We start from the raw sequence: 27,710 nt of genomic DNA on the forward strand, positions 1-27,710 counted from the left end.
ATCAGATAAATGGCCAAGTCTTTTTATTCCTGCAACTGGGTTCAATCCCGAGTTACAGAAGAAGAGCTGAATGGGTATGTTGCCACTGGCGCTTTAGCCAAAAAGGAAGACATCCACTGGAGAACACCCAAAACAAATAATACAATAGCATGGAACAATAAAAAATTATAGATACGTTGGAGACATATCACAAAACCAAATGTTATAATTTCTACAAGTTCAAAACAAAAAGCCTGTCACGTTCGCATCGCACCCCCACAGGGCCGGGAGTACTCCACGGTCGGTTCGCACGCCGCTCAAGATAGGGAACATGTGTTGTCTAGCATTTTCACTATCATGTGGGACCATAGTCGAGCAAACCGACTATCAGCAAATCACCGTCCCGCCCGCCGCACATCAGCTGAGTTAGAATTATAAGAGATAAACGATAAGGGAGAAGAACTAGTTGTAGCACGGACGCCAAGAAATTTGTTGTCAGATGGGACTCGTGTTGATAGAGTAGGACCACTCCGTACTCGTTTTTACTACCACTATACTACTCCTCCAACTCTACTAGTGCAACTACTCTACTGTATCTACTAAATTTGCAGAGCACCAGTACTCCCATACGTGCAAAGCACGTAAGTTGGGATTCCAATTACACGACACAACTTCGTAGGAACAAAATACGGGCAAGATCTTGTTTCAGGTGATATTTTTTTTTGCCAATGTGTAGTGATGCGTGCATGAAGGCTTTACAATAATTTAGTATAAAATATCAACACAAATTTTTTTATTATAAAATATTTTGGCAACTAATCGATTTGGTTGATTTGGTAGGTATGAACGTGCTATGTACGGTTGAGCATATTATTTTGGCAACTAATTTGGTAGGTTTATTATGTATGGCTATGCGTGTGTTTGGCCAGTGATAATTATTGATTAAAAGAGGGAGGAGATAGGGCGAGATGGAGGTGGAGGCGAATGTACGATGACCAACTCCCCTTTAATAGTAATGTTGATCTTTTTTTCAAAGGTTCAATCTAGCCCATTGCAACCAATATCATTTAAACCACAGATATCTACCACTTCTCGTAAGCCTGTCATTTGCACAACATCCCTCTCATTTGGTCCCATTTGCTTCTCTCAGCGCATAACCTCACTAAAGTTTCCTATACATACCCACGACAAAGTTGATTCTTCCCTCAATCTTGTCATAATGTCCCAAGTATTTTGCCTCTCCATAAAACAAAGTCAACCTCTAGTCTTCCTTCCCCGTTTCTGCTAGCATCAATGTGGTACTGAGAAAAATTCTTCACGCATTTTTTTTAGATCATGACGCTAAAAACACTCCAATACCCCACTCCTTCTACCACTCGCTACAACAAAGCCACCTTCAAAGCCCAATATCACCGTCAAGCCCTCCACCCTTTGTTTGGACAACCGAGTCTCCACAATACATATCACCTATAGCACACTCTCCCGAATGAGCTCACGGAGCTCATGAATCATCTCGAAATCGCCAATCCCGCGGTAGTTCCATCATAATTAATATTCTCATTGACCTTGGCAACCATCCTCTTGGGAGCCCGCCTCCTTTGTAAGCTCGTTAGCATCTCTCCCTTCTCATCCCCCCGTCTTCTTCCCTTTACTATCGACCCCTTCCCTAGTATGGTTGTGACATTGTCATCTGGTAAAACTGAATGGGACCCTCAATCTGTAGTACCTTACCCGAAATAGTACCTAAAGGAACAACCAACTGCCCAAAGAATTAACAACACCATCTTGCTTACCAAACGCTTTTGTGGACCCCTTGGCATAATTTCACTTCCTGATCGGGCATCCCATGCCAAGAAATCTGAGTTATGCCTATTGTTTGTGTCTAGATCAACATCATTTGGATTTCACGCACCTTCTCCTCCCCCTTCCTCCTCCGCCACTTGCACTTCGGCTGCCTCTCTCACCTCCAACCCTTCCTCCGCCCTTTCCTGATTCCGCCCCATTTCTAGACCGTAAAACTTCACATTAGCCACTCACCCCATTCAAATTTACTTGGATCATGAATTCCATACTCTTTGACCACATGTCGCATTAGGACACAAAAATAACAAAAGTTTGAAAGTTTTTCATATAACACCGAATACTTTTTCTTCCCCTCTAAGGTTATAAGCACAAATCTAAACAAAGGAACTTGAACATCCAGAAAAACTCTTGCTCTCAAATATTTCGAGGTGTTGATGATACCCTCGTCAACTCAATGGTAATTAGAGGTTCCCCCACTTTCCTTGTTACTCTCTCCGCTAGCTCTTTCTTCCTCATCAAACCACCGGGAACATCCTTGGACTCTAGCCCAAAATCGATTTTTGTCTAACTTATAATCATTAACATTGCTAAAACCATCACACTGTTGAATTAACACAACCGCATTACAGAATAGACTCAAACCGCCATCCATCACCCTCTTCCAATCCCCCAAACATCTAAACTGAACTATGAACAAATTTGCACCCATTGTTCTAAACGCGATCTGCTGGGCTGACGACCAGGTCGTACACATCGTGTTGAACAACACGGAGTGTCTAAACAAGAGAATGGTATGGACCCTAAAGATTGCTAGTCATCCGACTTCTTTGATTAAATCATCAAGTTCCTCTTAAAACCAAGGTCAGCCTCTTTTTTCCGGTACAAGTTGAGGCCCTCAATCCGTCTTCAAGGTTTGGGATTGCCCCCATGCATGATCCACCCATTCCTCTTCCTTATGACCCTTGCCTCCACTTCCTTCTCCTTCACCCGACACTCCCTTCCCATGATCTGTTGCCGATGTCTTTCCTGCATCTTCATCAGCTTCCTTCCCTAGTTCACCCGCTTCTACCTCCTTTCGTCTACCCCCTCCGTCGCCGCCATCAAGGAGCGATGGTTCTCCCATGCAACACGCCCAGATAACGCCCCTAACCTACAAGACTCCTGCCCGTCGGGGAGAACTCTCGCCGAACGTGAGGATTTTGGTGGACTCCGACGAAGTCGCTGGAGGATGGTGAAACCCTAGAAAACCCTAGGGGATCAAAAAGTAGGGGAGGACTAGGTACATAAGTGGAAGCCCTACCCTAGCACATCCACGTATGCCTACCCAACAAGGAAAAACTCCTTCCAACTCCGTGCGTGCCCATGGGCCATGGCGCAGAAAGGCCATCAACAGTTCGCACGGACGGCAGCGCTGCACTAACACACGCAACCCCACACACACGCGCATCCCGCCTCCCCCGCAGACACTGACAAGGCGGTCCACCACTCCTGGGCCCCATCACCCCTCCCACGGACTACGCGTCGCTGCCCGATTGGCCCCACGCACGGCGGCCATCTCCAAACAAAAACGCAAACGCAGCAGAGAGGAGAGAAGAGAGAGGAAAAAACTTATCTGCCCCTCTAATCTCCCTTACCCCCGTCTCGTGATAGATAACCACCCCCCTCTCTCTCCGCGCCGCCGCCGCCGCCGCCGCGGCGCCCGCGCGACCCCTCGCCGCCCGCGCCTCTCCGGTGATCGCCGCAGCCTAGCACCCCACCTCCCCCGCCTCCGATCCGATTTTCTCCCCGGAAAAATCACCGAAACACGGCAAAAAATCCCCAGCAATCCGCCGTGTTCCCACTTTTGAATAAATCGCACGGGTGTTTCCGCTGCCCCGCCCGACCGCCGCGCCCCCCGCGCGGCAGCCGGCGCCGGCGATCGCATCTGGCGATAACCGTCCCCGTCGGGCCACCCCCCGCCTCCTCGCGGTCCAAACCTCCGCGTCCTGCCGGGAAGACCACGGCGCGCGGCCTCCTCCTCGCACGCCGCGGCACGAGGTGGGTCTCCTCGCTGCCCCTCGCGGGTTTTGGAGGGGATTTGTGAAGTTTTTTTTGGTTACAAGGCGTGGGCACGCATCCCGCACACCGGTTCGTGCGCCCCGCACCCGATCCGCGCCGTGGCCGGCTCGATCTGGCTGCCGCCGGCGCCGATCTATCGGGCGGCGCGCGAATCGGTCGGGATTTAGGGTTTCGGAATCCAATTCGAAGCTCGCGCGCTCGAGGCTGCTCAGCGCCTTGCTGCGCTGCCTTCCACTGCTCTATTTCGATTAGAGCTCCGCACACTTGTTTCTTCCCCGCCATAGTTTGGTTCATTTGGTGCTTACAAAACGACCAACCCCTAGCAATAGCTTACTAAAACAATAGCATCCGAGTTCCGATGCTTGTTTAGGGCATCAGACTTTGGCCATGAGCTACCCAACTGAGGTTCTAAATTAGCTTCATTTTATAAACTGCAGGGAGCAATAGACTGCTGAAGCGCTCCCAGTTTCTTCATGTTGTGTTGTCATAAATTGTGATGGCATTCTTCAGTAATTCTGGGAGCAGGGCTGATTCGGGAGGGTACAACTTGAACGAGAAGGCTGATGACGAAGGCGCGTATGAGTCAGTCAGGGATAGGGACGCCGACTTGAACTCAGGCCAGTTGAACTTGAATGAGAAGGCTGATGATGCCTACCACAGTGAGGAGGAGCAATACGAAGCTGGCCAGTCAGGTCTGAACCCTTCTGAGATTAAATCAGGGCAGAATGCTCAGAGAGTAGGTGGCCCTTCTGGCCCATGGGGTACAAACTTTTTGAAGGACTGCAGATCCATGGAAGGGGAAGAACCATCAAATAGTGATAGGGGAATGGAAGACGGGTCTGCGGCTAGCTCACATGATGACATGGATGGTAGTGGAGAGGATGATGAGCTAAACAGAGGGCACGGGGATGTGCCCGCTGAGGAAATGCTCTCTGATGACTATTATGAGCAGGACAGAGAGGAGCAGAGTGATTCATTGAATCGTCGTGGGATGAGCCACCCAAGCTGTTCCACTTCTGGGGTCGCATCAAAATCTGTACCCTCAAGACAAAAGAAGTCGACAAAGGGCAGTGCTTATGACGACGATGACGATGCGTATAATGATGAGAATGACAATGACGACGATGACGACGATGACGCAGATGGTAATATTTATACGTGCAGCCTTGTTCTCAGCCAAATTTTCTGTTGCATTTGCTAATTTTCTCCATCCGCAGAAGATGGTCCAGCTCATTGTTGACTCAAAATTTGTTTCTTCCTTTTTTGCAGAAGATGATCCAGATGATGTGGATTTTGAGCCAGACAGTGAAACCGACAAGGCTGCTGTTAAGGTCATTTACCAACTGGAATTTTTATTATCGCACGTGTAACTTCAGCAATTTATTGTATTGTCTACACATTATGCTACATGTTATTGTTTAGGTTAGCTGGTGCAGTGGAAGTTTGTTGCCGATGTTTTTTAGAACTACATGACACTGCCGCTAACTTCTAAGTTGTATGGTTTATAATTTATTTTGTGAAGATGAACTGACCAGCATCTGTTTAATTGGCATGGTGAAAAGAGTGCCCTAGCTGATCCAACTTGCACAAAATCGATCGATTTTTCAAAAGAGGAAATACATAAAAGTACTCCAAATTATAACCTGAAGATCAAATAAGTATTCTTTGAGAAATTTGGAGACAGAAGAACTACAGTAAATAGAGTCATGTTTAAACCAGAGTTACCGGATTCGCTGGGTGAGGCCTTGAACTTCGATCCAGATCCAGATCCAGATCGGGGTTCGATCCAGATCGGAAATCACTGCCCGATTCGCCGAACTAGAACTGATCTCAAGTTTCCTCCCGATTCGTGGATCTCAAGTGAACCCATCGATTCAGCATCCATTACGGGCTAGATGCTACCGCAGCTCCTCTGTTGCCAGGGCTGTCCAGGTGACGGCGGTGGTGGAGACATGGCTGTTGGCCCGTCGCAGCTCCTCATGTGCTGTGGCGATACATGCCTGCAGGCTCCTCTCCTCCATCCACCAGAGCACGAGCGGCACGGGAGAGAGCAGGGAGGGGGGCCTGTATTAAGGTGGAGACGAACTAGCATTAGAACAGAGGGAAGATGCGTGCCTGAAGCGAGGTAGAAGAAAGATGTGTGCGTGTGTGGCGGCTGGGGTCACAAGGACTAGGACGTCAGGATGTGAACCCAGCAGGTTAGGTTTCCATTCTCTGGTGGGCCTAATGGGCTGTTCCTTTTATTACGTATGGATCAGATGTATAATTAGATATGTGGCCCACCTAGTCCGTACATCCCCATAAAGAGAAAAGTACACTGTATAATAGAGGTGGCGAATCATAATCGCCGGGTTCACGAACCCCTTCTCCAATTCGCAAATTAGAGATGTGTACCCTCCATTGAATCCGATCGGCACAGATGTAGCGAATCCTGAATCCCGAACCAAGCGAATTGCGAATCAGGGTCTATGGTATAAACAAGAACCAAATATGGTGGAAATGCACGGAAGCTTGGAAGAAGCATATGCTTTTGTCTTTCATGTTTTTAAAGAAAGTAATAATAGAAGACAGTTGCCCGTGGCAGCTGCATTAATGCATTCATTCATAAACTTCTAACCAAATCCTTGAGTTGTTCAATTCAATACATTTCTGTAGTTGAATGTCATGGTTGCAGTTCATGTACTTCGCATTTTCTTGGGTGACATTATGGCTAATAGCACATCATTGTAGCAATGTTCTGGGGTGACATTATGGCTAATAGCACATCATTGTAGCAATGTTCTGGGGTGTATATTCCTTGTGTACTGTGAACATACGAGGACACATGCATATTCTTGCTCCTCTAGTCATGCTTTTCTTAATCAGTTTAGTCTTTAGGGTTTTTTGTTGGAAATTTTGAATTCATTCAACAGGTGTAGATTTTCTTCTTCTGTAATGCTGTTTTTTTTGTGGTTTGTGGTCATGATAGCTTTCACACTGTTCTTTTATTAGTATTCCAGTTTAGCTATATGACCTTTTTGTTTGTTATTATTTAAGCTGACCTTGTGAAACTCGAATTTCAGGAGAAGCTTGTGGACAGTGAGAACTCAGGCGAAGAAGAAGAAGATGATGAGCTTGAGCTCTCGGATGATGATGATGATTTTATTGATAGTAGGAGGCAATCGAAACGACTTAAGGTCGGAGGAACTAAAACTTCCCAGCGAAAAAAGCTTCCTATGCAGGCTCCACGCAAACGAGGTGTATCTTTCACAGACGAAGAATATTCTTCAGGAAAAGACTCAGATGCACCCAACAGTCCTGATTTTAGTCATCGACCGAAAAAACCTGTCAGGTTGCATCTGAAAACTGTGGGCCATAATGATGTTTTCTCAAATGTCAATTCCCATAATGAATCCCGAACTTCGGGGAGGAGGAGGACACAGAGAAATATCTCATATGCTGAAAGTGACAGTGACGATAGTGAGGAGAAGTCAACTAAACAACAAAAGGTTAGAGTTCAGTTTGAATTATGTATCAAATTATTTATGTCACCGATATGTCTGAGGTTTAAATTAGATGAAATTCTTACTTTTTCCATGTGCTGGAGTAGAGTAGTTGGTGACTACAAAATGTCTTCACTTTTGCGATATCCTTTTTGTTTCAGTCCTTCCTTAAGGGTTACCCCACTATTAGTTGGCATTAACTGTTTATAAATCTATTTTATGTATGCTGTGTGCACCTTTATAAAATTTGATCTCAGATCACTAACATATTTCCAATGTATCTAGCTCTTGAAGGAGGATCAAGATGAAGAAGATGGAGAAACAATTGAAAGGGTCATTTGGTATCAGCCAAAGGGTGTCGCTGAGGATGCACTGAGGAATGGTCAATCGACTCAACCTACTGTTATGAGCATGCCATTAGATTTTGATCAACAATGGGATGATGTAGAGTTCTACATAAAATGGAAAGGGCAGTCTTACTTACATTGTCAGTGGAAGACATTATCCGAGCTTCGTAGTGTAAGAGCTCACCTGGATATCTTCTGCTTACAATTTCTGTTTGTAATATTTGCTGTTTGTGTTTTATCTCTTTAGCCTATTTCTTTAGATGTGTGTTCACTTTACCTTTAAAATGACAGGTTAGTGGATTTAAAAAAGTTCTAAACTACATGAAAAGAGTGTCCGAGGAGCAGAGGTACAAGAGGTCACTATCGCGCGAAGAGGTAACAAAAAACTTTTGGCTTTTGCACTTTTGCGTTTTAACTCTTTGACAAGAAGCAAAGCACGGTAACTGTCAGTTGTACTGCATATCCAGACAATAAATAGTAACCAAACATTTGTCTTGAAGAGTGGAAGAGAAATGTATGTGCATGCTTAGGAAAATAATATTCACCATGATATGTTAACTACTATCAAGTACACCCTCCGTTCCAAAATATAAGGTGTATTATTTTTTTTCAAAAAGTACTTCTATAACTTCAACCAAGTTTGTAGAGAAAAATATCAACGTCTACAATACCAGATCCTTATCATTAGATTCGTCATGAAGTATATTTTTGTATTTTATTTATTTAGTATTGTAGATGTTGATATATTTTGCTATAAACTTGGTCAAATGTAGATACATTTTACTTATGGGAAAAGTAACACACCTTATATTTTGGAACAGAAGGAGTAACAATTAATGGATAGCATGTCACTGCATTTTTATAAATATCGAGATCTGTATTATGTGGTTCATAAATGACTGAAGTGTTTAATATTTCTAGTCTTGAACAAAATGTCGACTATTTGATATATTTATTCATCAACTCTATGCCTCTTCATCTATCAGGTTGAGGTGCATGATGTCGGCAAGGAAATGGAGTTGGACCTTATTAAGCAATATAGCCAGGTTTCACATTAATCCCAACTTTAGGCTATTAATAAACAGACTTATTTTTGTATTTGTACTCTGTCTTAAGTATCAATCTCCAGGTTGAACGGGTATTTGCTGATAGGGCAACCAAAGTGGATGGGGATGTTGTGGTGCCAGAATATTTAGTCAAATGGCAGGGACTTCCTTACGCAGAATCGACCTGGTAATTTTTATGACTTGATTCTGGGTTAGTCATTTTCGTAGCTATGATAATACTTTGCATGTGGATGTTTATTTGCGCTGACCCATTGAATGGAATGTCTATGGATATGTTAAATTCTTTGGTTGACCCTGTACAGCTGTATCCATGCTTTTCTGTTGTATTCATGTTGCCCACATTATCTGTTGCCTTGCAGGGAAAAAGATACAGATATTGAATTTGCTCAAGAAGCAATAGATGAATACAGGGTAGGCATTCTATGTATCTAATCCACCGGTATTTCATAGCTACATAAGTTTGTATGTTAATTGGGTTTACACTAAACAACAGGCCCGTGAAGTTGCCACTGCCATACTGGGGAAAACAGTTGATTTCCAAAGGAAGAAAAGCAAAGGTAGCGTTTCTATGCATAATCTGTGCTTGCATACTTGATGACTGAACTTGATAGTTTTTTTTGGCTTTGAGGACTAGTGTCTTCCCTGTGGATTGGAAATTTTCTCCCTTGTTGACCTAGAAAGCATAAATAATTTTAGAAATATATTCATTGTAAAATGGCATTTCCACCTTGTTTCCCATAAGTTACCAAATATTTATAGGTACTGTGTCATGTGATGCAATGAATGCTATCTATTTAGACTTTGCATTTCTTTTGTGGATTTTGACTTCCTGAGCACCATCACAAATTGACATTGTTGAATTATGTACTTGTACTTAGGCGATCCATGGTCTGGTCTTGAGTTATCCGTTTCCTTGCGTTGCTGTATCACTATTCTTGAACTTCATCTAATACTAAGTTTATGTTACTCAGCTAGTTTGAGAAGGCTTGATGATCAACCAGAATGGCTAAAAGGAGGTAAACTTCGCGATTATCAGCTTGAAGGCCTAAACTTTCTCGTTAATGGGTATGTAAAATCTATAGATATGCATAACAAAAGCACGTTGCTTGCCAATCCATGCTCATTGATTCATTTGTAAAACAGGTGGAGAAATGATACTAACGTTATTCTTGCCGATGAGATGGGTCTGGGAAAAACCATTCAATCAGTTTCCATGCTTGGCTTCCTTCATGTAATTTTTTCACATGATCCTTGTTTTGCATGGTACCAGGATCTTTTTACTGATTAACAATACTTGGTATGTATCTTGCAGAATGCTCAAGAAATTAATGGCCCGTTTCTTGTCGTGGTGCCGCTCTCAACATTGTCAAATTGGGCAAAAGAATTTCGGAAGTGGCTACCTGACATGAATGTTGTAATTTATGTCGGAAATCGTGCTAGCAGAGAGGTAAAGCTCAGTAAATTTCTTACATGTCTTGCTTCTTTTGAGGTTTGCATGCAACTAAATGCCGTTTTCATATGTTGGCAACCCTTTTTTATTTATGACACCTAATGTTTCTAATTGTTGAATGTAAACATTATCACATACCGTCAATTCATGTAATTATTTAAGTTGCTGCTGGTTATAAAACATACTGGTTGTCCTTTAAACTCCTATATTATGTAAACTTGAAAGGAGCTTATTGTTATTTGTTTGAGCAAGCTTTTCTTGCATTGTGTTGCTGGTCATGTACTTGTCAGTTGTTCCACTTTGAAGGTACCGAGCTTTGCTATTCTGCTAGTTTGCCATCCGATGGGCTCACTGAACACTGTGATTGTGGTGCACACTTTGTTTTAGACACTGTTTTCATACAACCTTTGTTCTTCTTCTTTTATCCTCAATCCTAAGCAGTTGTGAGCGCTTCTTTTGATTAGTAGCTGCACATAATTATTTGTAAGGAGCACAATTTGTTAATGGACAACAGCAGGGACCTACAGGTTGCTGCTGAGCATAGTTTAAATATTTTAAATACCAAGAACACATGCTCGTCAATCCTATCTTCTTTGTAACAATTAATTTAGCTTACGTGGTTCCATGCACATAAGTAAATGACCAGGTAGTCCGTGGTGCTCGATCTGCTGATTAAGGGCTTGTTCGGTTCCAACAAAATTGAAGGGGATTGAAGTGGATTGGGGTGGATTAAATCCCATACAAGTCAAAATCTCACTCAATCCCCTCAAAACCTCTCCAATCCCCTTCAGGAGAGGTTTAACCGAACAAGGCCTAAGGCAGAATCACAGCAGCAAAGGGGCATCTACTACCTAGTGGTTACCTAGAACATTTTTTCTTTTACAATTTCATTTTCAAGTCGCAAAGTATGTACCTTGGTGATTTGGACACCACGGTAAAAATCAGACGTACTCAGTATTGAGTGTAGCACACGATCTTAATTTTCTTCCATGCTTTAGAAACAAGCAAAGAGAAATTAATAAGTGGGTAAAAATGGTCAGTGTTTACAGCGAAAATTTAGGGAACCAACACTTAATCCTGGTTTTCGTAGGGAGGACCCCAAAATCTATAATGTCTCTAATTATTTCAAAATCACAGTTTTAGCGCCTTGTTTACTGTTAGGATCCTAAAATGGGATAGTGGAGCTATCACTAGCTTTTTAGAACCTACTGAAACTTATATTTGCAGACTTCTGCAGAAGATGAGCATATCCTTTTACTATACCGAGCTTCATGAATGGTATAATTCATCTTTGTTGCGGCATATATCACATCGTGTGTGGGATGAATCCGTTTGCTAATCATGGATCTTGAGCAGATCAGAGCTCTGCATAATTTAGAACCGTTGCACATCATGTTTTGGCTACTATGTTTATATATATCTGCCAGGTTGTTTTTAGGCTATGTTACTTTGTTTGCTCATTTGGTTCCTGCTTTTCTTTCTATTTTCTGGACTTTGCATTCAAAAGTGTCAATTACCAATAAATATGCTTTTTTAAAGGGCATGTTCTTAGTTCCACACTTCCTAACGAGTTGTGTTCACCTTGCATTGTGCTTGACATTCTTCCTAATCCATTGGCGGCAGATGTGTCAGCAGCATGAGTTTTTTACAAATAAGAAGGGTGGGCGGCATGTAAAATTCCATACTTTGATTACTACTTATGAGGTGATACTTAAGGACAAAGCCGTCCTTTCAAAAATCAAATGGAATTATCTTATGGTTGATGAAGCCCACCGTTTGAAGAATTCTGAAGCATCACTGTATATTGCTCTTTTGGTACGGATATTCTCTTGAACTAAATGTAACAGCCTATGTATTGGGTAATTACCGCAAAAAGATAAAACTGTATTTGTTCTCTCAGGAGTTCAGCACCAAAAATAAGCTGCTAATAACTGGGACCCCTTTGCAGAACAGTGTTGAAGAGCTGTGGTATGTCCTTTTCTTATGCAGACTTGAGCTAGACATTTTTTTTAATATATGTTTGCATTGTTGCTAGGTACTTGTAATTTGATACTGCAATATGTGAGTGTGTAATTCAGAAGTGAAATGGCAAAATAGTTCAACTTTTTTGAGAAGAAACATGGATGTTCATCGTAGTATAAAATGCACAGGTCTAAAGTTTGTGATAAAAATATGACCATGCATCCAGCACAAAAAAAACTGATTCAGCCTGCATGGTGAATAATATGATTTTGCAGGTGCAGAATATGTCTTTTTTTTGGTGCAAGACGCATGTTATTTTTTCATCATATTTGGAAGTGCATGTCATATTATGACTACTCATGATTATTTTATTTAGAAAATCAACTTCTTGAAGTGGATGAAAAAGAGAAAATACATAGTTTGCGTACAACCATGTGCGCAAAATTCAGGTTCCAAGTATGCTCATAGTTTTCTCCTGTTTTTTTGTTTGCAGGGCACTACTTCATTTCCTTGATCCAGTCAAATTTAACAGCAAGGATACTTTTGTTGAGAGATACAAAAATTTGAGTTCGTTTAATGAAACTGAGGTATTAATTTGTGAACGATGGTTTTGTATTGACCTGGATTGTATTCACAATTGTCCTATACTATTTGATAATCATTAACTCTCTTTGTTTTGATCTTTTTGTAGCTTGCAAATCTTCACATGGAATTGAGGCCCCATATTTTAAGGCGAGTTATAAAAGATGTCGAGAAGTCTCTACCTCCAAAAATTGAGCGAATTCTTCGTATCGAAATGTCTCCCCTACAGAAACAGTATGTTCTCGTATTAACTTATAAGTTCAATAATGCATTTCATTCCTCCTTGAAATGAACCTTTTTTATTTTTTTGCTAGATATTACAAGTGGATTCTAGAGCGAAATTTTCAGAATCTGAATAAAGGAGTTCGTGGGAATCAGGTATTAATTCATGAGTGTAATTTTTTTATCAGTTTATTTATTTATCCAGTTGGTATCAACAATTCGTTTTTCTGTCAGTTTGTGCTGTTAAAGTGTTAAACAAATGGGTTTGTTTCGATATATTTTGTGAAGAACCGCCACTTCACAGAACTGCTTGCATAGGTTGCTCATTATGTTAGTCTAACATGTAGGTTGGCCAATGTTGAAGATCCTGTATCTGCGAAATGGGAAACATTTGATAAATAGGGGTCTTGGACCATTGTTTATTGAGCAATGATGTAATGCTTGATTATTATGAGAACCACATCTTGGTAGGATGGTTGTTAGTATATTTAAAATAGCAAATAATAGGCCTTTGAAAAATCCGTTGCAATATCAAAAGGAAGGCTTGGCCCCTCTGTGCATTATATTGCCCCTCTTATAGACAGAACTTAACTCAATTAGTGTGTTTATGCTGTGGAATTACTGAGCACTAAGTGTCTATCATCAGGTGTCACGGCGTCGGCCAAAGAAGGGCAATCTATGAATATCATCCTCTTGTTATCTAGGAATCTATGTTATTGTGTGTTTTTAAGAGGCATTTTTTCTTATTCTACATATGCTCCCTCCGTCCCATGATATAAGAACGTTTTTGTCACTAGTGTAGTGGCAAAAACACTCTTATATTATGGGACGGAGGGAGTAATTAATTGTAATAGCCTGTCTAGGGTTGCATATGCAAAGTATAATCTTTTTTAGATAGCTCTAGCTGCTTGGATATCATGTACTATTATTTTTTGTTTTTTGATGTTCATCGTTTATTCTGTAAACAATTGCTCTTCTTGTTCAGCATATTTGAGTTGCTATTTATACTAATTTGTCTGGCTGGCTGGATCATGATATATGCAGGTCTCACTTTTGAATGTTGTCGTCGAGTTAAAAAAGTGTTGCAACCATCCATTCTTGTTTGAAAGTGCTGATCATGGTTATGGTGGAGATAGCATTGGTGATCGCAATAAAGTTGAACGTATTGTTATGAGTAGTGGGAAGTTAGTTTTGTTGGACAAGCTACTGCTGAGACTGCGGGAGACTAATCATCGCGTGCTTATATTCTCTCAGGTTATTTATTATTTGCTTTCAAATGATGTAATTTTTCAGTTTTAGTTAGCAGAGCTATTATTAGTTTTGGATATATTATTCTAGTATCGGTACTGATAAAACCACCAATTCTTCTATTAACTATGTAATCCAACTGATGAAAATAACCAGCTTACAGATGTGAGTTGGATTAGTTGGCAGTGGACAGAATGTATTGTGTTACCATTACAGGAACCGCGTTCTTATAGCGCCAACATCAGTATATCGGACAATACATGTATAAATGGTTTCTGAATTTTCATCTTTCCAGATGGTGAGGATGCTGGACATCCTTTCTGAGTACCTATCCCTTCGAGGCTTCCAGTTTCAGAGGCTTGATGGCAGTACAAGAGCGGATCTTCGTCACCAGGCCATGGAACATTTTAATGCTCCTGGAAGCGATGATTTTTGTTTCCTTCTGTCTACACGTGCTGGTGGACTTGGTATTAATCTTGCAACAGCAGATACAGTGATAATTTTTGATTCAGATTGGAATCCTCAAAATGATCTACAGGTCCTCTAATCTATCTGTGACTATGATGTTATGGATGTTTTAATTGTTAAATAACATTTGCTTATCTTCCCTCTTTTTTTTTGTGCATCCTGATGTGATGCTAGGCAATGAGTAGGGCACACAGGATTGGGCAACAAGATACTGTCAACATCTATCGTTTTGTCACCTGCAAAAGTGTTGAAGAGGATATATTGGAGCGGGCAAAGAAAAAAATGGTGCAGACACCGAATGTGTTCGTATAGTGTTCAAATGAAAATACATGAGATGTGTTTAATTTATTTTACTTATTTATTTCAGGTTCTTGATCACTTGGTGATTCAGAAGCTGAATGCTGAGGGCAGGCTCGAGAAGAAAGAAACCAAAAAGGGTGGCTCCATGTTTGATAAGGTAGTATTTTGCCTAAGCTGTCTTGTTTTCGTGGGTTAGTTTGGATGACAACTTGTCTAGTATATGTTGGTGTAGAAATTCTCTTAGTTACTTGTTAACTAGATATGTTTTAATTTTGTTTATGCTTTAATGTTTTACATGCACTTGCATTGTTGTTTTTGTTGTGATATAGCTTGTAGCCTTAGTGCAGGTTCATTGACTTCCATTATAGCATGCATTTGGCTTCTGCCCTAGTGTACACATTCCCTAGACAGTATATAAAATGGACATCCGATCTGCGAAATTCAGTGGGGAAAACGTTTTACCTTGAATTGTTGAGTCTCTTACTAGTGGACACATTTGGAGTATTTCTCTCTTCTTGCTCTAGTGATGAAATCCATATCATTTGGCAGAATGAACTTTCAGCCATACTGAGGTTTGGGGCAGAGGAGTTGTTCAAAGAAGAGAAGACTGATGAAGAGACCAAGAGGAAGCTTGAGAGCATGGACATTGATGAAATACTTGAGAGAGCTGAGAAAGTTGAAACAAAGGCTGCTGAAGGGGAAGAAGGAAATGAGCTTCTTAGTGCTTTCAAGGCATGTGACAGCGCACAACCATAAACTGATGCAGAGCACAGAAATTATTGTGCATTAATGTTTCTTAGTATTTTGGATATGTTATTAATTGTTTTAAGTATTTTGGTTAGGTTGCTAATTTTTCCAGCGGTGAGGATGATGCCTCATTCTGGAGTAGACTAATACAACCAGATCCCGCAGATATGGGTCAGGTATTTATTTGGACTTCTGATTCAGTTCTTGCTTGCCATCAACTTAACCAGAGAGTAATAGAATGTGTTCTGCAGGAAACTTTAGCACCTCGTGCTGCACGGAATAAAAAGAGCTATGTGGAGGATCACCAACTCGACAAAAATAGCAGCAGGAAAAGGCGAGCGGTTGATGCACAAGAAAAGCCAAGGCGGCGTTCCAGCAGAACAGTCGACACAATGGTTTCGTTACCATTTATTGATGGAGCAGTCGCTCAAGTACGGAACTGGTCATTTGGAAATATGCCTAAGAAGGATGCCTCCCGCTTTGTTCGAGCGGTAATCTCCGCCCACTACCAGCATATTTGATTCTTCTGCTTCTCTGACTGATTATATTTGCACATATCCTGAAGTATGCATTATATATCTTAGTTCCACGGTTATTATAACAATATGATCATGAGATCTGTTACATTATAGGTTCTCATCTTGTTTTATTAGAGATGTTCTGCAACTAGATAATTTTAGTTATTAACGTGTCAGTGTGCGACCATCAAAGTATATTTGCCTCTTTTTTCCTGCTACCTTGGTCTTTTAACTCCTACTTAGTTACTTCCTCTGTAAACTAATATAAGAGCGTTTAGATAACTAAAGTAGTGATCTAAACGCTCTTATACTAGTTTACGGAGGGAGTACTTGTTATTAAATGGAATGGTCATAATTTTAGTTATCAATGCATTTATTACACTATAAATGTGAACTGTGGGTTAATTTTATTTTATTGGTGCGTATAATTACATGGTCACTGCAAGTTTTGGTACCAGTACTATGTTTTTTCTGTTCAGTTTTCTGAAATTTGTATGCAAAATTTGTAGATTGCATTGTATTGTTTCAGGAGCTATATATGTGGTTGGCGTATTTTCTCCGGCTTCATCTATCTAATTCTCATGGTGAACTTCAGGTTAAAAAGTTTGGAAATCCAAGCCAAATTGGCTTAATTGTGGATGATGTTGGTGGTGCAATAGCAAAGGCTCCATGTGAAGCACAAATTGAGCTGTATGAGTCGCTCATTGATGGCTGTCAGGAAGCTGTGAAAGAGAACACAGACATCAAGGTATATTTCATTGTGATGCCTTAGAGAAAATGGTCCTCCCTCCGATCCATATGTAGTCGTTTCCTTGTGCGTTATCTTCCTTTATTGAGTTCAGTTCATTGTACTTCAAATATAGGGCACAGTGTTGGATTTTTTTGGTGTACCAGTGAAGGCCTATGAGTTGTTGGCTCGTGTTGAAGAGCTTCAATGCTTGGCAAAGCGCATCGCACGTTACAAAGATCCAGTTAGACAATACCGGATCCAATCACCTTACAAAAAGCCACAGTGGTCAGCAAGCTGTGGATGGATTGAAAGTAATTGCTGTTTGACTTAGCTTCTGTAAAAATGTTTGAGAATATGAGCTCATAAATCTTTTTATATCTTTAGCTGATGATGCAAGATTGCTGCTTGGAATTCACTGGTATGGTTATGGAAACTGGGAGAAGATACGATTGGATCCAAAGCTTGGGCTGACAACAAAAATTGCACCAGCAACACTTGGTGAGAGAGAAACATTTTTACCACGCGCACCAAATTTGGATAATCGTGCTAGTGCTCTCCTGCAAAAGGTACTCTCCCTGACCTTTCATCCTCTTCCGTGTGTGCGGTTGTGCTTGTTTGTATGCTGTTTATGTGCAAGTGCATCTTACGTTGCATATTCTGTATGTGAAGCGCACATCTGCATTTTCTAGAGCTAATATAAAATCGGAAGGTTGAGGTTGTCTATTTTGCTCATGTTTGGATGTCGAGTCAGATGTGATTAATTAATTATTGATGTTAAGCTAGCATCTGAACCTCTTTATGCCCTGATCCATGCTTTTGAAGTTTTCTGGTTCCACCAAGATTAGTGGTACCATTCTGCTCACAATATCCCTGTACACATACTTACTGATATGATTTTTTTTTTCAAGCAACTCGTGAGCTTTTTTTTTGCTTCACTATCAGTTCTTCTGTTTGACAGCCATTTTTTTTGAAAAATATAAATCAAAGCTTGATTTGAATTCTGTATCTTTTTTTATATGCAATAGTTGTATCTTTTGCATGTGTCCAACTTTGACAATTTAATCCATTGACAAGAAAATTCTGCTTTTCTAGGAATATGCCAATCTGAGTGGAAAGAGCTCAAAAGCCAAAGGAGGTGCTAGCCAAAAAGTCAATAATGAAAACGGTGGTGCTCGATCGTTTAAAGGCCGGCAAAAAGATGCAAAACCACAAGAGGATATTAAGTCGAACAAAGATGACATTAAGAAACGCAAGGTGGTGGAAGAAGCTGAAGCAAGAGAAGAGGGTGAAATTTCAGAGTCTGAAGAACAGATTAAATATCGTTTGGAAAAGGAGGAAAAGTGGCTGGAATGGTGCTCTGAAGCTTTGGATGAAGAGCAGGACATATTGAAACGCCTCGATAGGTTACAGAATACAAGTTTAAATCTTCCGAAGGAAAAGGTTTCTGCTTTATATCTTGATATTGACAATCTATTCTTAAAATGCTCTACTGCCACTCTAACCTTATAAGCATGTGTGCAGGTTCTTTCAAGAATTCGCCGGTACCTCCAGATAATCGGTGAAAAGATTGGAAAAGTCGCTGCCCAACATGTAGAATCGTACAAGCAGTCCCGTAAGTGTTGGTAGCTCCTACCTTTTTGTAGGAAGCATATGTGATGAATAATTTGATTGTTTTTTTTTTTGAGAAAACGCAAAGGACCTTTGCGCTTTATTACATTGAAAAGATAGGGGTACAATTATAATCCTTCTAGGATTTGAGTTTTACAAAACCAACAGTCTAATCAGTGGACATCCCAGGATGGGGTCAAACAACCCTGAGCCCTTGAGCCCCAGCCTTTGCCCAGCATTGGACCTTGTCCTTGATCTTGTCCAGTAGCCCATCGACCGGAGGTCTTGCATTGTCGAAGACACACTCGTTCCTGTGCTTCCAGATCATCCATATTCTAGAGACATTCTTGAGACATTCATATTCATGAACATTCTAGAGACATTCTTTCATGAACATTGATATTCCTATTTTTTTTCCGGAACTTATATATGCTGTCAAAAGATACCTATCTAAACAATTGCATTGTTTGCAGGTATGACCACAAGATTATGGAATTATGTGGCAAGATTTTCAAATATGTCTGGGGAGCAATTGTGTGATCTCTATTTAAAAGTTTGTCAGGACCAAATGGAAGCTGGAGTCGGCCCCTCACATGGTGGCAATTTTGCACCCGCTCCTAACAGAGGTTCTTCAAATCAGCCTCATCCTCCTAGAAACCAAAGGTCAACAAGGTCTTTCCAGCACACTCCCGAGCCTCTTAATAATGGTGAAAACACTGGGAATTCGGAAGCCTGGAAGCGCCGGAGGAGAGCTGATCAGGATAATCAGTTTGACACCCAAACGATGTATCAACCTCCTCCATTTATGGCAAATGGTAACAGGTCCCAGGAATCTAGCAGTTCTGCTGGTATTCTTGGTTGGGGTCCAGTCGAAATGAGACGATATGGCACTGAAAGATCAAAGAGAGGTGTTCATCCCAGTCGTTTCCCTGCCGGGCATGGGCCTTTGCTTTAGCTGAAGTAGTCAGCTTTGTCAATTCCTAGGAGTCTTCAGCTTCTATGCAGGTAGAAGTGGAGAATTGAAATTCTTTTTAGGCAAGACAAAAGAATAAGCTGTCAAAATCTTGTCTGGATCACAGCTTGGAGTCTGTGCCTTGAAGAAACGGCTGATGTGCACAGAAGATTCCTGACACTGAAACAAATACATGGGTCTTGTAAACCGCCAAGAGGAAGAGTCTTGAAAATTTTGTCGGTCCAGTTTTGTGGTCTAATAGAAGAAGAAAATTTCCGTTGGGGTCTTTAAGAAGGTTCATCTCAAACAAATGATCTATAGTTCAGTCTCAATACATGTACGGTCTTTTACAGTGCATTATATATAATGAAAATTTGGTTTAGTTGGACATTCTCTGTCTCTCTCTTCCCCGTGTGCTCACATGTTCCAGATGTTTTTGCAAATATGATTTTGTTGTTGTTGATGTAACAAATCAACTATCACCAAAGAACTAGGCATGGACCACCGGGGCGCGTGGAAGTTAGCTATCCACATGCCTGCCAGAACCATGAGTTGGTTTTGAGATCTTATGGATTTCAGAGTAACTGCATTTCCATCTTCTGCCCCAGGTCCTGTGGTACCGGTGAACTGAGGAAAGCTTGCCATACTTGTTGGTAACCTGGCTGATTGGGTTATCGTACAACTTTTCTGACTTGTATTTCCTCGAAGCTGTAGGTTTCTTTGGCATTCTCTATTCATGAATCATAAAACGCACACATCTTTTATCATCAGTGTTGGCTGCAAATCATTCAGCGATGCAGCCGTTTTGAAATTGTGGAGTTTGTGGTTGCACTGGCTCTTTTTTAATATTGTGCTTGCACTGTAAACTTGGAATTTTGTGTAAATGGTAGAAGTATATTATTAGTCGGATGGGTCACAGCATTGTAATATGCAGCAGGGAGTCCAAATTTGAAGTTGATAGCACTACAAGGCGCTCCTGCGCTCCCTTCTGTCACCGCCGCCCGGTGCTTGGAGGAGCTGTGTGGATTTTAGATCCGTGGCTTGGGTGATTCTCTCGTCCTCCCTTCTTGCATCATCCGATGCTCCTTCGGGTTCTGTCCGATCCATGGTCTATGCCAACAGAGCTGGCGCATCTCATCGTGGTCGTTGTTAGTTCTGGGGGCTATCCCGTACCTCCTCCAAGCTCCCATGCTTAGGATCCTCTTGTAGACTTTGCTCTTGCATTTGGTACCTTCGTCAAGTTGCTCCCGCGGCGGGCGATGCCCTTCGTGCGTTGGATGTGTTCGTCTGTTGGCTCCGGGTTTTGGTTGGCTTGGATTCTTTGTTCGTAGTTTGGTTACGAATTACCCGGCTCGTCGGCATTCGCCAGATGGGTATGGGGCAGACCCCCTTCCTCTCTGTATCTGCGTTTCATGCTTTGCTTGAGTAATAGTAGTAGCAAGGAGATTCCCCCCAAATCATTCATGATTAAAAAAGCCCGCGACGCCGAGGCACGAGACCAACGGCTCTGTTATTCTTTGGCATATGCCGTGTGCGCACACTGCCAAAGCTCCGGGAAAAACCATAATAAACTAACCAAAGAACTGAACCTTGGGATCGAATCGTGCAGTGTTCTACTCCATGCCCTGTTTGCGGCTGCTGTTTCAGCTTCAAGCAGTGCTGCAGGACTCTGCTCGATCCATCTGTTCGTCGTCGCACACTCGCACAGATGAGCTCCCTCGCAGGTAAGCACTGTACTTTTCTCACCCCTCCCATGCACGTTGCTGCGTAGTAGCTACATCAGCATTGCTACAATGCTACTACAAGAGCTGGGGAATCTCACTGCGACGCAATGCTCCGTGATTTATGCTTCAGGTTCCTGGGTGACGCTGATGAACTTGTGTGGGAGCCCGGCTTGTTGCGACCAGGGTGTCCTCAGACAAGTATTCGACGCCTCCACCTGCGCGAACCACCTGGTGGAAACCGGCATCGTCGTGCCGCTCGCCCTCGCGCTCCTGCCCCGGTTCGTCGTCCGACTCCCCGAGAGCAGAGCATCCTCTGCACACCGGCGGCTTCTCAGGCCCTGTTCGCCGCTGCAGCTGGCAGCCGTGTCGTTCAATGGCTGCTTGGGGTTGTTCCACCTCGTCCTAGGACTCTGGATGCTGCTGGGGAGCAACTTCGACAACAATCCAGATGCCTCTACTTACCTGCCGCACTGGTGGTTTGTGACGCTGTCCCAGGGATTTAGCTTGCTCCTTGCCGGCTTCGCTTTCTCCGCCGGGAGCCGGTTCCTCGGGCCGGCGTTCGCTCGGTCATGGTCGGTCTTGCTGACCGTCTATGCGGCGTTCGTCTCCTGTTCCTCGGTTGTCGCCATTGTTGCGGAGAAGACGGTCACTGTTAAGGACTGCTTGGATCTCCTGTCCCTGCCAGGCGCAGTTATGTTTCTCATCTACAGCATCCAGAGCAGCCATGACGAAGAGGGACATGAAGATGAAGGATTATACAAGCCACTGAAGACTGCTGATACAGCTGACAGTGATGAATCTTCAGAGAGCACCCACCAGAAGGTGACTCCCTTTGCCAGAGCTGGTATGTTGAGCCAGATGACATTCTGGTGGCTCAACCCTCTGATGAAGACGGGCTACCAGAAGCCCCTCGACGACAAAGACATGCCGCTATTAGGCGCCGCAGACCGGGCACAGAGCCAGTACTCGATGTTCTTGGAGAAGCTGACCAACAACAAGAAGAAGCAGACGTCACATGATGGCACACCACCATCAATCCTCTGGGCTATCGCTTCTCATCACAAGTGCGGGATCATGGTCTCGGGTCTCTTCGCCCTGCTCAAGGTGCTCACCTTGTCCACAGGCCCGCTGCTTCTGAGGGCATTCATCAACCTGTCAACCGGGAAAGTGACCCCTAATTCCAAGCATGAAGGCTATATGCTGGCCACGCTCATGTTCATCTGCAAATGTTGCGAGTCGCTGTCGCAGAGGCAGTGGTACTTCCGCACGCGGAGGCTAGGGCTCCAGGTGAGGTCACTCCTCTCGGCGGCCATCTACAGGAAGCAGCAGAAGCTATCGAGCTCGGCGAAGATGGCGCACTCCTCCGGGCAGATCATGAACTACCTCACCGTCGACGCGTACCGGGTCGGGGAGTTCCCGTACTGGTTCCACCAGACATGGACGACGGTCGTCCAGCTCTGCATCGCTCTGGCGATCCTTTACAGCGCGGTCGGCGCCGCCATGGTCTCGTCCCTGGTCGTCGTCGTCATCACCGTGCTCTGCAACGCTCCGTTGGCCAAGCTACAGCACAGGTTCCAGAGCAAGCTGATGGAGGCGACGGACGCGAGGTTGAAGGCCATGTCCGAGTCACTGGTGCACATGAAGGTGTTGAAGCTCTATGCGTGGGAAGCTCACTTCAGGAAGGCCATTGAGGAGCTGAGGGAGGTCGAGTACAGGTGGCTGTCGGCGTTCCAGCTTAGCAGGGCGTACAACAGCGTCCTCTTCTGGTCATCGCCTGTCTGGGTCTCGGCGGCGACATTTCTGACATGCTACTTTCTGGAGATCCCTCTTGATGCCAGCAACGTCTTCACCTTCATCGCTACCCTGCGCCTGGTGCAGGACCCCATTCGGGCCATACCGGAGGTTCTTGGAGTCGTGGTGCAGGCTAAGGTTGCTTTCACTCGGATAGAGAAGTTTCTAGGTGCACCTGAGCTGAATGGACGAGCTAAGGAGAAATGCTCCTCTGTGGGCATCGGTTACCCGGTAGCGATGAACTCGTGCGGGTTCTCGTGGTGCGAAGATCCATCAAAACTTAATCTGAAGGATGTAAATTTGGTGGTTAAAGCAGGGGAGAAGGTTGCCATTTGTGGAGAGGTTGGGTCAGGAAAGTCGACGCTTTTGGCTGCGATACTCGGAGAGGTCCCGAGAACTCAAGGCACGGTAATAATGCATTTTAGTAACAACTCTTCATTTTTATATCTTCAGTTGAGGACCTAGGTTTATGAAATGGAAAAGAAAAGATTTATCAGTTCATAAGGCTACGATCGATGTGACAATAGCTTCAATCATGTGTAAAATGTTCATCAGGTTCAAGTCTGCGGGAAAATAGCATATGTGTCACAGAACGCATGGATCCAAACAGGAACCGTACAGGAGAATATCCTCTTCGGGTGTCGTATGGACAGCCAAAGATACCAGGAAACACTCGTGAGGTGCTCGCTGGTGAAGGACCTCGAGATGTTGCCATATGGAGACGATACTCAGATCGGGGAGAGGGGAGTGAACCTCAGTGGCGGTCAGAAGCAGCGCCTTCAGCTTGCTCGTGCGCTGTACCAAGACGCAGATGTCTATCTCCTCGATGACCCTTTCAGCGCCGTCGATGCCCATACAGCAACCAGCCTCTTCAATGTAAGGGTCACCATTATCACAAGGTTTGCAGAGTGCTTAACGATTTTAGTAGCAAACTGTTGTGTAAATTAAGTTGCTATTGACTTATATGTGAGATGCAGGAATATGTCATGGGCGCTCTTTCAGACAAGACTGTTCTTTTGGTTACCCACCAAGTCGATTTTCTACCCGTCTTCGACTCCATTATGGTCTCTCTTTCACACACATATCTATAATGGTCTCTCTGTAAGTTTTTGTTCGTGTTATCATCTAAACTAGTGGCAATTTTTAACAGCTGATGTCAGACGGGGAGGTTATTCGGTCGGCACCTTATCGAGATCTATTCTCTGACTGTCAAGAATTCAAAGACCTTGTAAATGCCCATAAGGATACTATTGGGGTTTCAGATGTTGATAACAATGTTGCTCCTCACAGAGCAAACGGAACATCAACAAAGGAGAAGCATAATATCTATGGATACACAAAGTCTGAGAAGCCATCACCAGCACACCAACTGATCAAGGAAGAGGAAAGAGAGACAGGAGACACTGGACTTAAGCCCTACATGATTTACCTGCGCCAGAACAGAGGCTTCATGTATGCCTCTCTGTGTGTCATTTCTCACATGATCTTCATAGCGGGGCAAATAGCGCAGAACTCTTGGATGGCGGCGAATGTCCAAGATCCCCGTGTCAGTACACTGAGGCTGATCACGGTGTACATTGTTATCGGACTTTGCACGATGTTGTTTTTGCTATCAAGATGTCTATCGGTTGTTGTTCTCGGGGTCCAGACATCGAGATCCTTGTTTTCCCAGTTACTTGATTCTTTGTTCCGTGCACCGATGTCCTTTTATGATTCTACTCCTCTAGGGCGGGTCCTTAGCCGGGTAAGAATTCTTGAATAGATGGCAAATATGTTGAAATTCTGTTTCACATTCCGACGTTTTTAATGATGGGCCAGCTCTGTTTTCCCTTGTAATGCAGGTCTCTTCCGATTTGAGTACTGTCGACCTTGATGTCCCATTCGCGTTTATGTTTAGCCTTAGCGCCAGCTTGAATGGATACAGCAATCTGGGGGTATTGGCTGTTGTTACATGGCAAGTTCTATTTGTGTCAGTGCCAATGATAGTTTTGTCAGTTAGGCTACAGGTAACTGGTTTTGTTACAGTTATATTTGGCAGTAATTATTTCATTCACCAGCAGATGTATTTTGTTGCTTTTTTCATCCAAGGGTGAATTAGTCAACCGTTTTCCATTGATGGTTTCCGATGATCTGTCATGTTTTTTCCTTTTTTTGCCATGCAGAGATATTACTTAGCCTCTGCTAAGGAACTTATGCGGATCAATGGCACTACCAAGTCCGCTCTAGCAAATCACCTAGGCGAATCGATTTCAGGGGCTATAACCATAAGGGCCTTCGAGGAAGAAGATCGTTTCTTTGATAAAAATTCTGATCTTGTTGACAAGAATGCTATCCCATACTTCTACAACTTTGCAACAACAGAATGGCTGATTCAACGCCTTGAAATAATGAGTGCTGCAGTCCTTTCTTTTTCTGCATTTCTCATAGTTCTTCTTCCTCCAGGAACTTTTAGCCCTGGTGAGTAGCTTGTGCTAAGCACAAGCACCAAAAGCATTTGTTATGAAGAGATCAACATTACAATCAAGAAACTAATTACTTTTATTCCTGCAGGTTTTGTGGGAATGGCATTGTCGTATGGTCTTTCCCTAAATATGTCTTTTGTTTCCTCTATTAGAAAGCAATGCACCTTTGCGAATCAAATAATATCTGTGGAACGGGTGAACCAGTACATGGACATAAAAAGTGAAGCAGCAGAAGTCATCGAAGAAAACCGGCCGGCACTAGATTGGCCTCAAATTGGTAGTGTGGAGATTAGAGATTTGAAGGTAATGAATCAAAAATATAAATATATACATGTGTGCCTTAAGAGGTGAAAACCTTTAGGATTAATTGTAACAGATTGTGGTATAAACATTTTGTTTGTCAGATTAGGTACAGAAAGGATGCTCCCCTTGTACTGCATGGAATCAGTTGCAAGTTTGAAGGTGGAGATAAAATTGGTATAGTTGGTCGAACAGGAAGTGGGAAAACAACATTAATTGGCGCATTGTTTCGTATTGTCGAACCATCTGGAGGGAAAATAATTATTGACTCTTTGGACATCACTTCTATTGGCTTACATGACCTGCGTTCACGTTTGGGCATCATCCCACAAGATCCGACACTTTTTCAGGGCACTGTAAGATATAATCTAGATCCTCTTGGGCAATTCTCAGACCAACAAATATGGGAGGTAATATATGTAATGATACATAAATTTTTATGTTGCTTTTCTTATCTTATTCAATCATCAGACGACTTAACCATGGCAATTTAGCTCAGTTATCAAGGTAATATATATAACAGTTTCAGAAATTTCACCACGTTGTCAAACTGAATTAAGGGCATCTCAGATGACAAGTTACCATTCTCCTTTTATGTCCCTTGCACATCTTAAAAGGAATCACCATAGTTATCTTACCTTCTATTCTGTTGCAGGTTCTTGATAAATGTCAACTTCTCGAAGCTGTCCAGGAGAAAGAACAGGGATTGGATTCACTTGGTAGGAAATTCCATCTGCATATGCGCTTTAGTTTCCGGAGTTCATTTTTTCTGTTCCTAAGAAACTGCGAAAATAGCAAGCTATACCTCAGCCATTTCAAAGTTCAAAATAGGATGAACATACGCGTGCTACTCAATTTTCCGTCAGTAGTCCTAGGCGCACTAGATATATCTGTTTGCTAGCTCAATTTCTGAAACTGTGTAATGGTCCATATTACTGATCAAGATCATTGTCATACAGTCGCGGAAGACGGGTCGAACTGGAGCATGGGCCAAAGGCAGCTCTTCTGTTTGGGGCGCGCACTTTTGAGAAGGTGTCGTATCTTAGTTCTTGATGAAGCCACGGCCTCTATAGACAATGGAACAGATGTTGTTCTTCAGAAGACTATCCGAAAAGAATTCAAACAATGCACCGTTATTACAGTGGCACACCGTATACCGACAGTTATGGACTGTGACATGGTACTTGCAATGAGCGACGGTATGCTTTCCTATATCACCAACATAATAGAGCTACAGTGATTCGCTTATTGTTAGTCTTATTGAAGGGCACAAAATTAATACGGAATATAGATCATACTCGGAACTAAAATGCACTGTGGATTCTTTTTCCCTAACACTACTCAAGCTTTTTTTGGCACCAATTAGTGGATGCTAACTTCACTAGTTTCATACAGTGACCCGCCTTTTTCCGTTGTATTATCGTAGTCTTGCAAAAACATTTTTCTAAGATGGGACTACATCATATATTTCCATAGTCCGTACTAATAATGCATATAATCTTTCAGGGAAAATAATGGAGTATGACAGACCTACAAACCTAATGGAAACCGAAGGATCTTTCTTCCGTGAGCTGGTGAAGGAGTATTGGTCATACACATCAAACGGAAATATATAGGGCATTTTGTTTTGGGGTCCGTTTATATTACATCTAGATGTGAGATAATATCTCACATCTAATATGACATCATCCTATATTGTGGACCCTTCCATTGACAGCTATGATCTGTTCCTTCCTCCGTTTCCAACTTTATTTCTTCACGCTGTTTGTTTGTCCTGGTTGTGTGTTTGTTTGTCAAAGACCAACCCACCCCCACCCCAGCCTACCCCAAACAGCCCTTGTGGACAAAAGGCCCTTGTTTTTTGTTTCTGTTTTTTTGTCCCCTATTTTTTCTACTTGTTGGTTACATTA

General features: G+C 42.7%; 1 protein-coding gene across 2 annotated transcripts; it reads left to right on the top strand.

Annotated features, from left to right (window-relative positions):
* Positions 1–3,370: 3,370 nt before the first annotated feature.
* On the top strand, positions 3,371–27,431 carry CHR5 (chromatin remodeling 5). Of its 2 annotated transcripts, XM_087543238.1 has the most exons (44): positions 3,371–3,819; positions 4,278–4,985; positions 5,110–5,171; positions 6,903–7,328; positions 7,608–7,841; positions 7,961–8,044; positions 8,656–8,715; positions 8,799–8,902; positions 9,096–9,147; positions 9,230–9,293; positions 9,708–9,801; positions 9,880–9,967; positions 10,049–10,183; positions 11,810–12,001; positions 12,087–12,154; positions 12,642–12,735; positions 12,840–12,964; positions 13,045–13,108; positions 13,997–14,206; positions 14,496–14,738; positions 14,843–14,953; positions 15,036–15,125; positions 15,518–15,700; positions 15,811–15,891; positions 15,967–16,206; positions 16,829–16,981; positions 17,097–17,274; positions 17,348–17,529; positions 18,056–18,403; positions 18,485–18,575; positions 19,045–19,481; positions 21,133–21,247; positions 21,378–21,627; positions 21,742–23,446; positions 23,594–23,914; positions 24,016–24,102; positions 24,189–24,782; positions 24,880–25,044; positions 25,201–25,495; positions 25,589–25,803; positions 25,905–26,210; positions 26,456–26,519; positions 26,760–26,999; positions 27,307–27,431. In XM_087543238.1, exons 2-44 carry the CDS (start codon positions 4,337–4,339, stop codon positions 27,414–27,416), a joined length of 9,609 nt encoding a protein of 3,202 aa, XP_087399364.1. In that variant the 5' UTR covers positions 3,371–3,819; positions 4,278–4,336; the 3' UTR covers positions 27,417–27,431. The 2 variants fall into 2 exon arrangements, with proteins under 2 accessions (XP_087399364.1, XP_087399363.1); XM_087543237.1 differs by lacking the exons at positions 21,133–21,247; positions 21,378–21,627; positions 21,742–23,446; ... (8 more) ...; positions 26,760–26,999; positions 27,307–27,431 and having other exon boundaries at positions 3,381–3,513; positions 19,045–19,911.
* Positions 27,432–27,710: the final 279 nt, after the last annotated feature.

Source organism: Triticum urartu, chromosome 2A (assembly GCF_056163025.1).
Source record: "Triticum urartu cultivar PI428250 chromosome 2A, HENAU_Tu73, whole genome shotgun sequence".
NCBI lineage: Eukaryota > Viridiplantae > Streptophyta > Magnoliopsida > Poales > Poaceae > Triticum > Triticum urartu.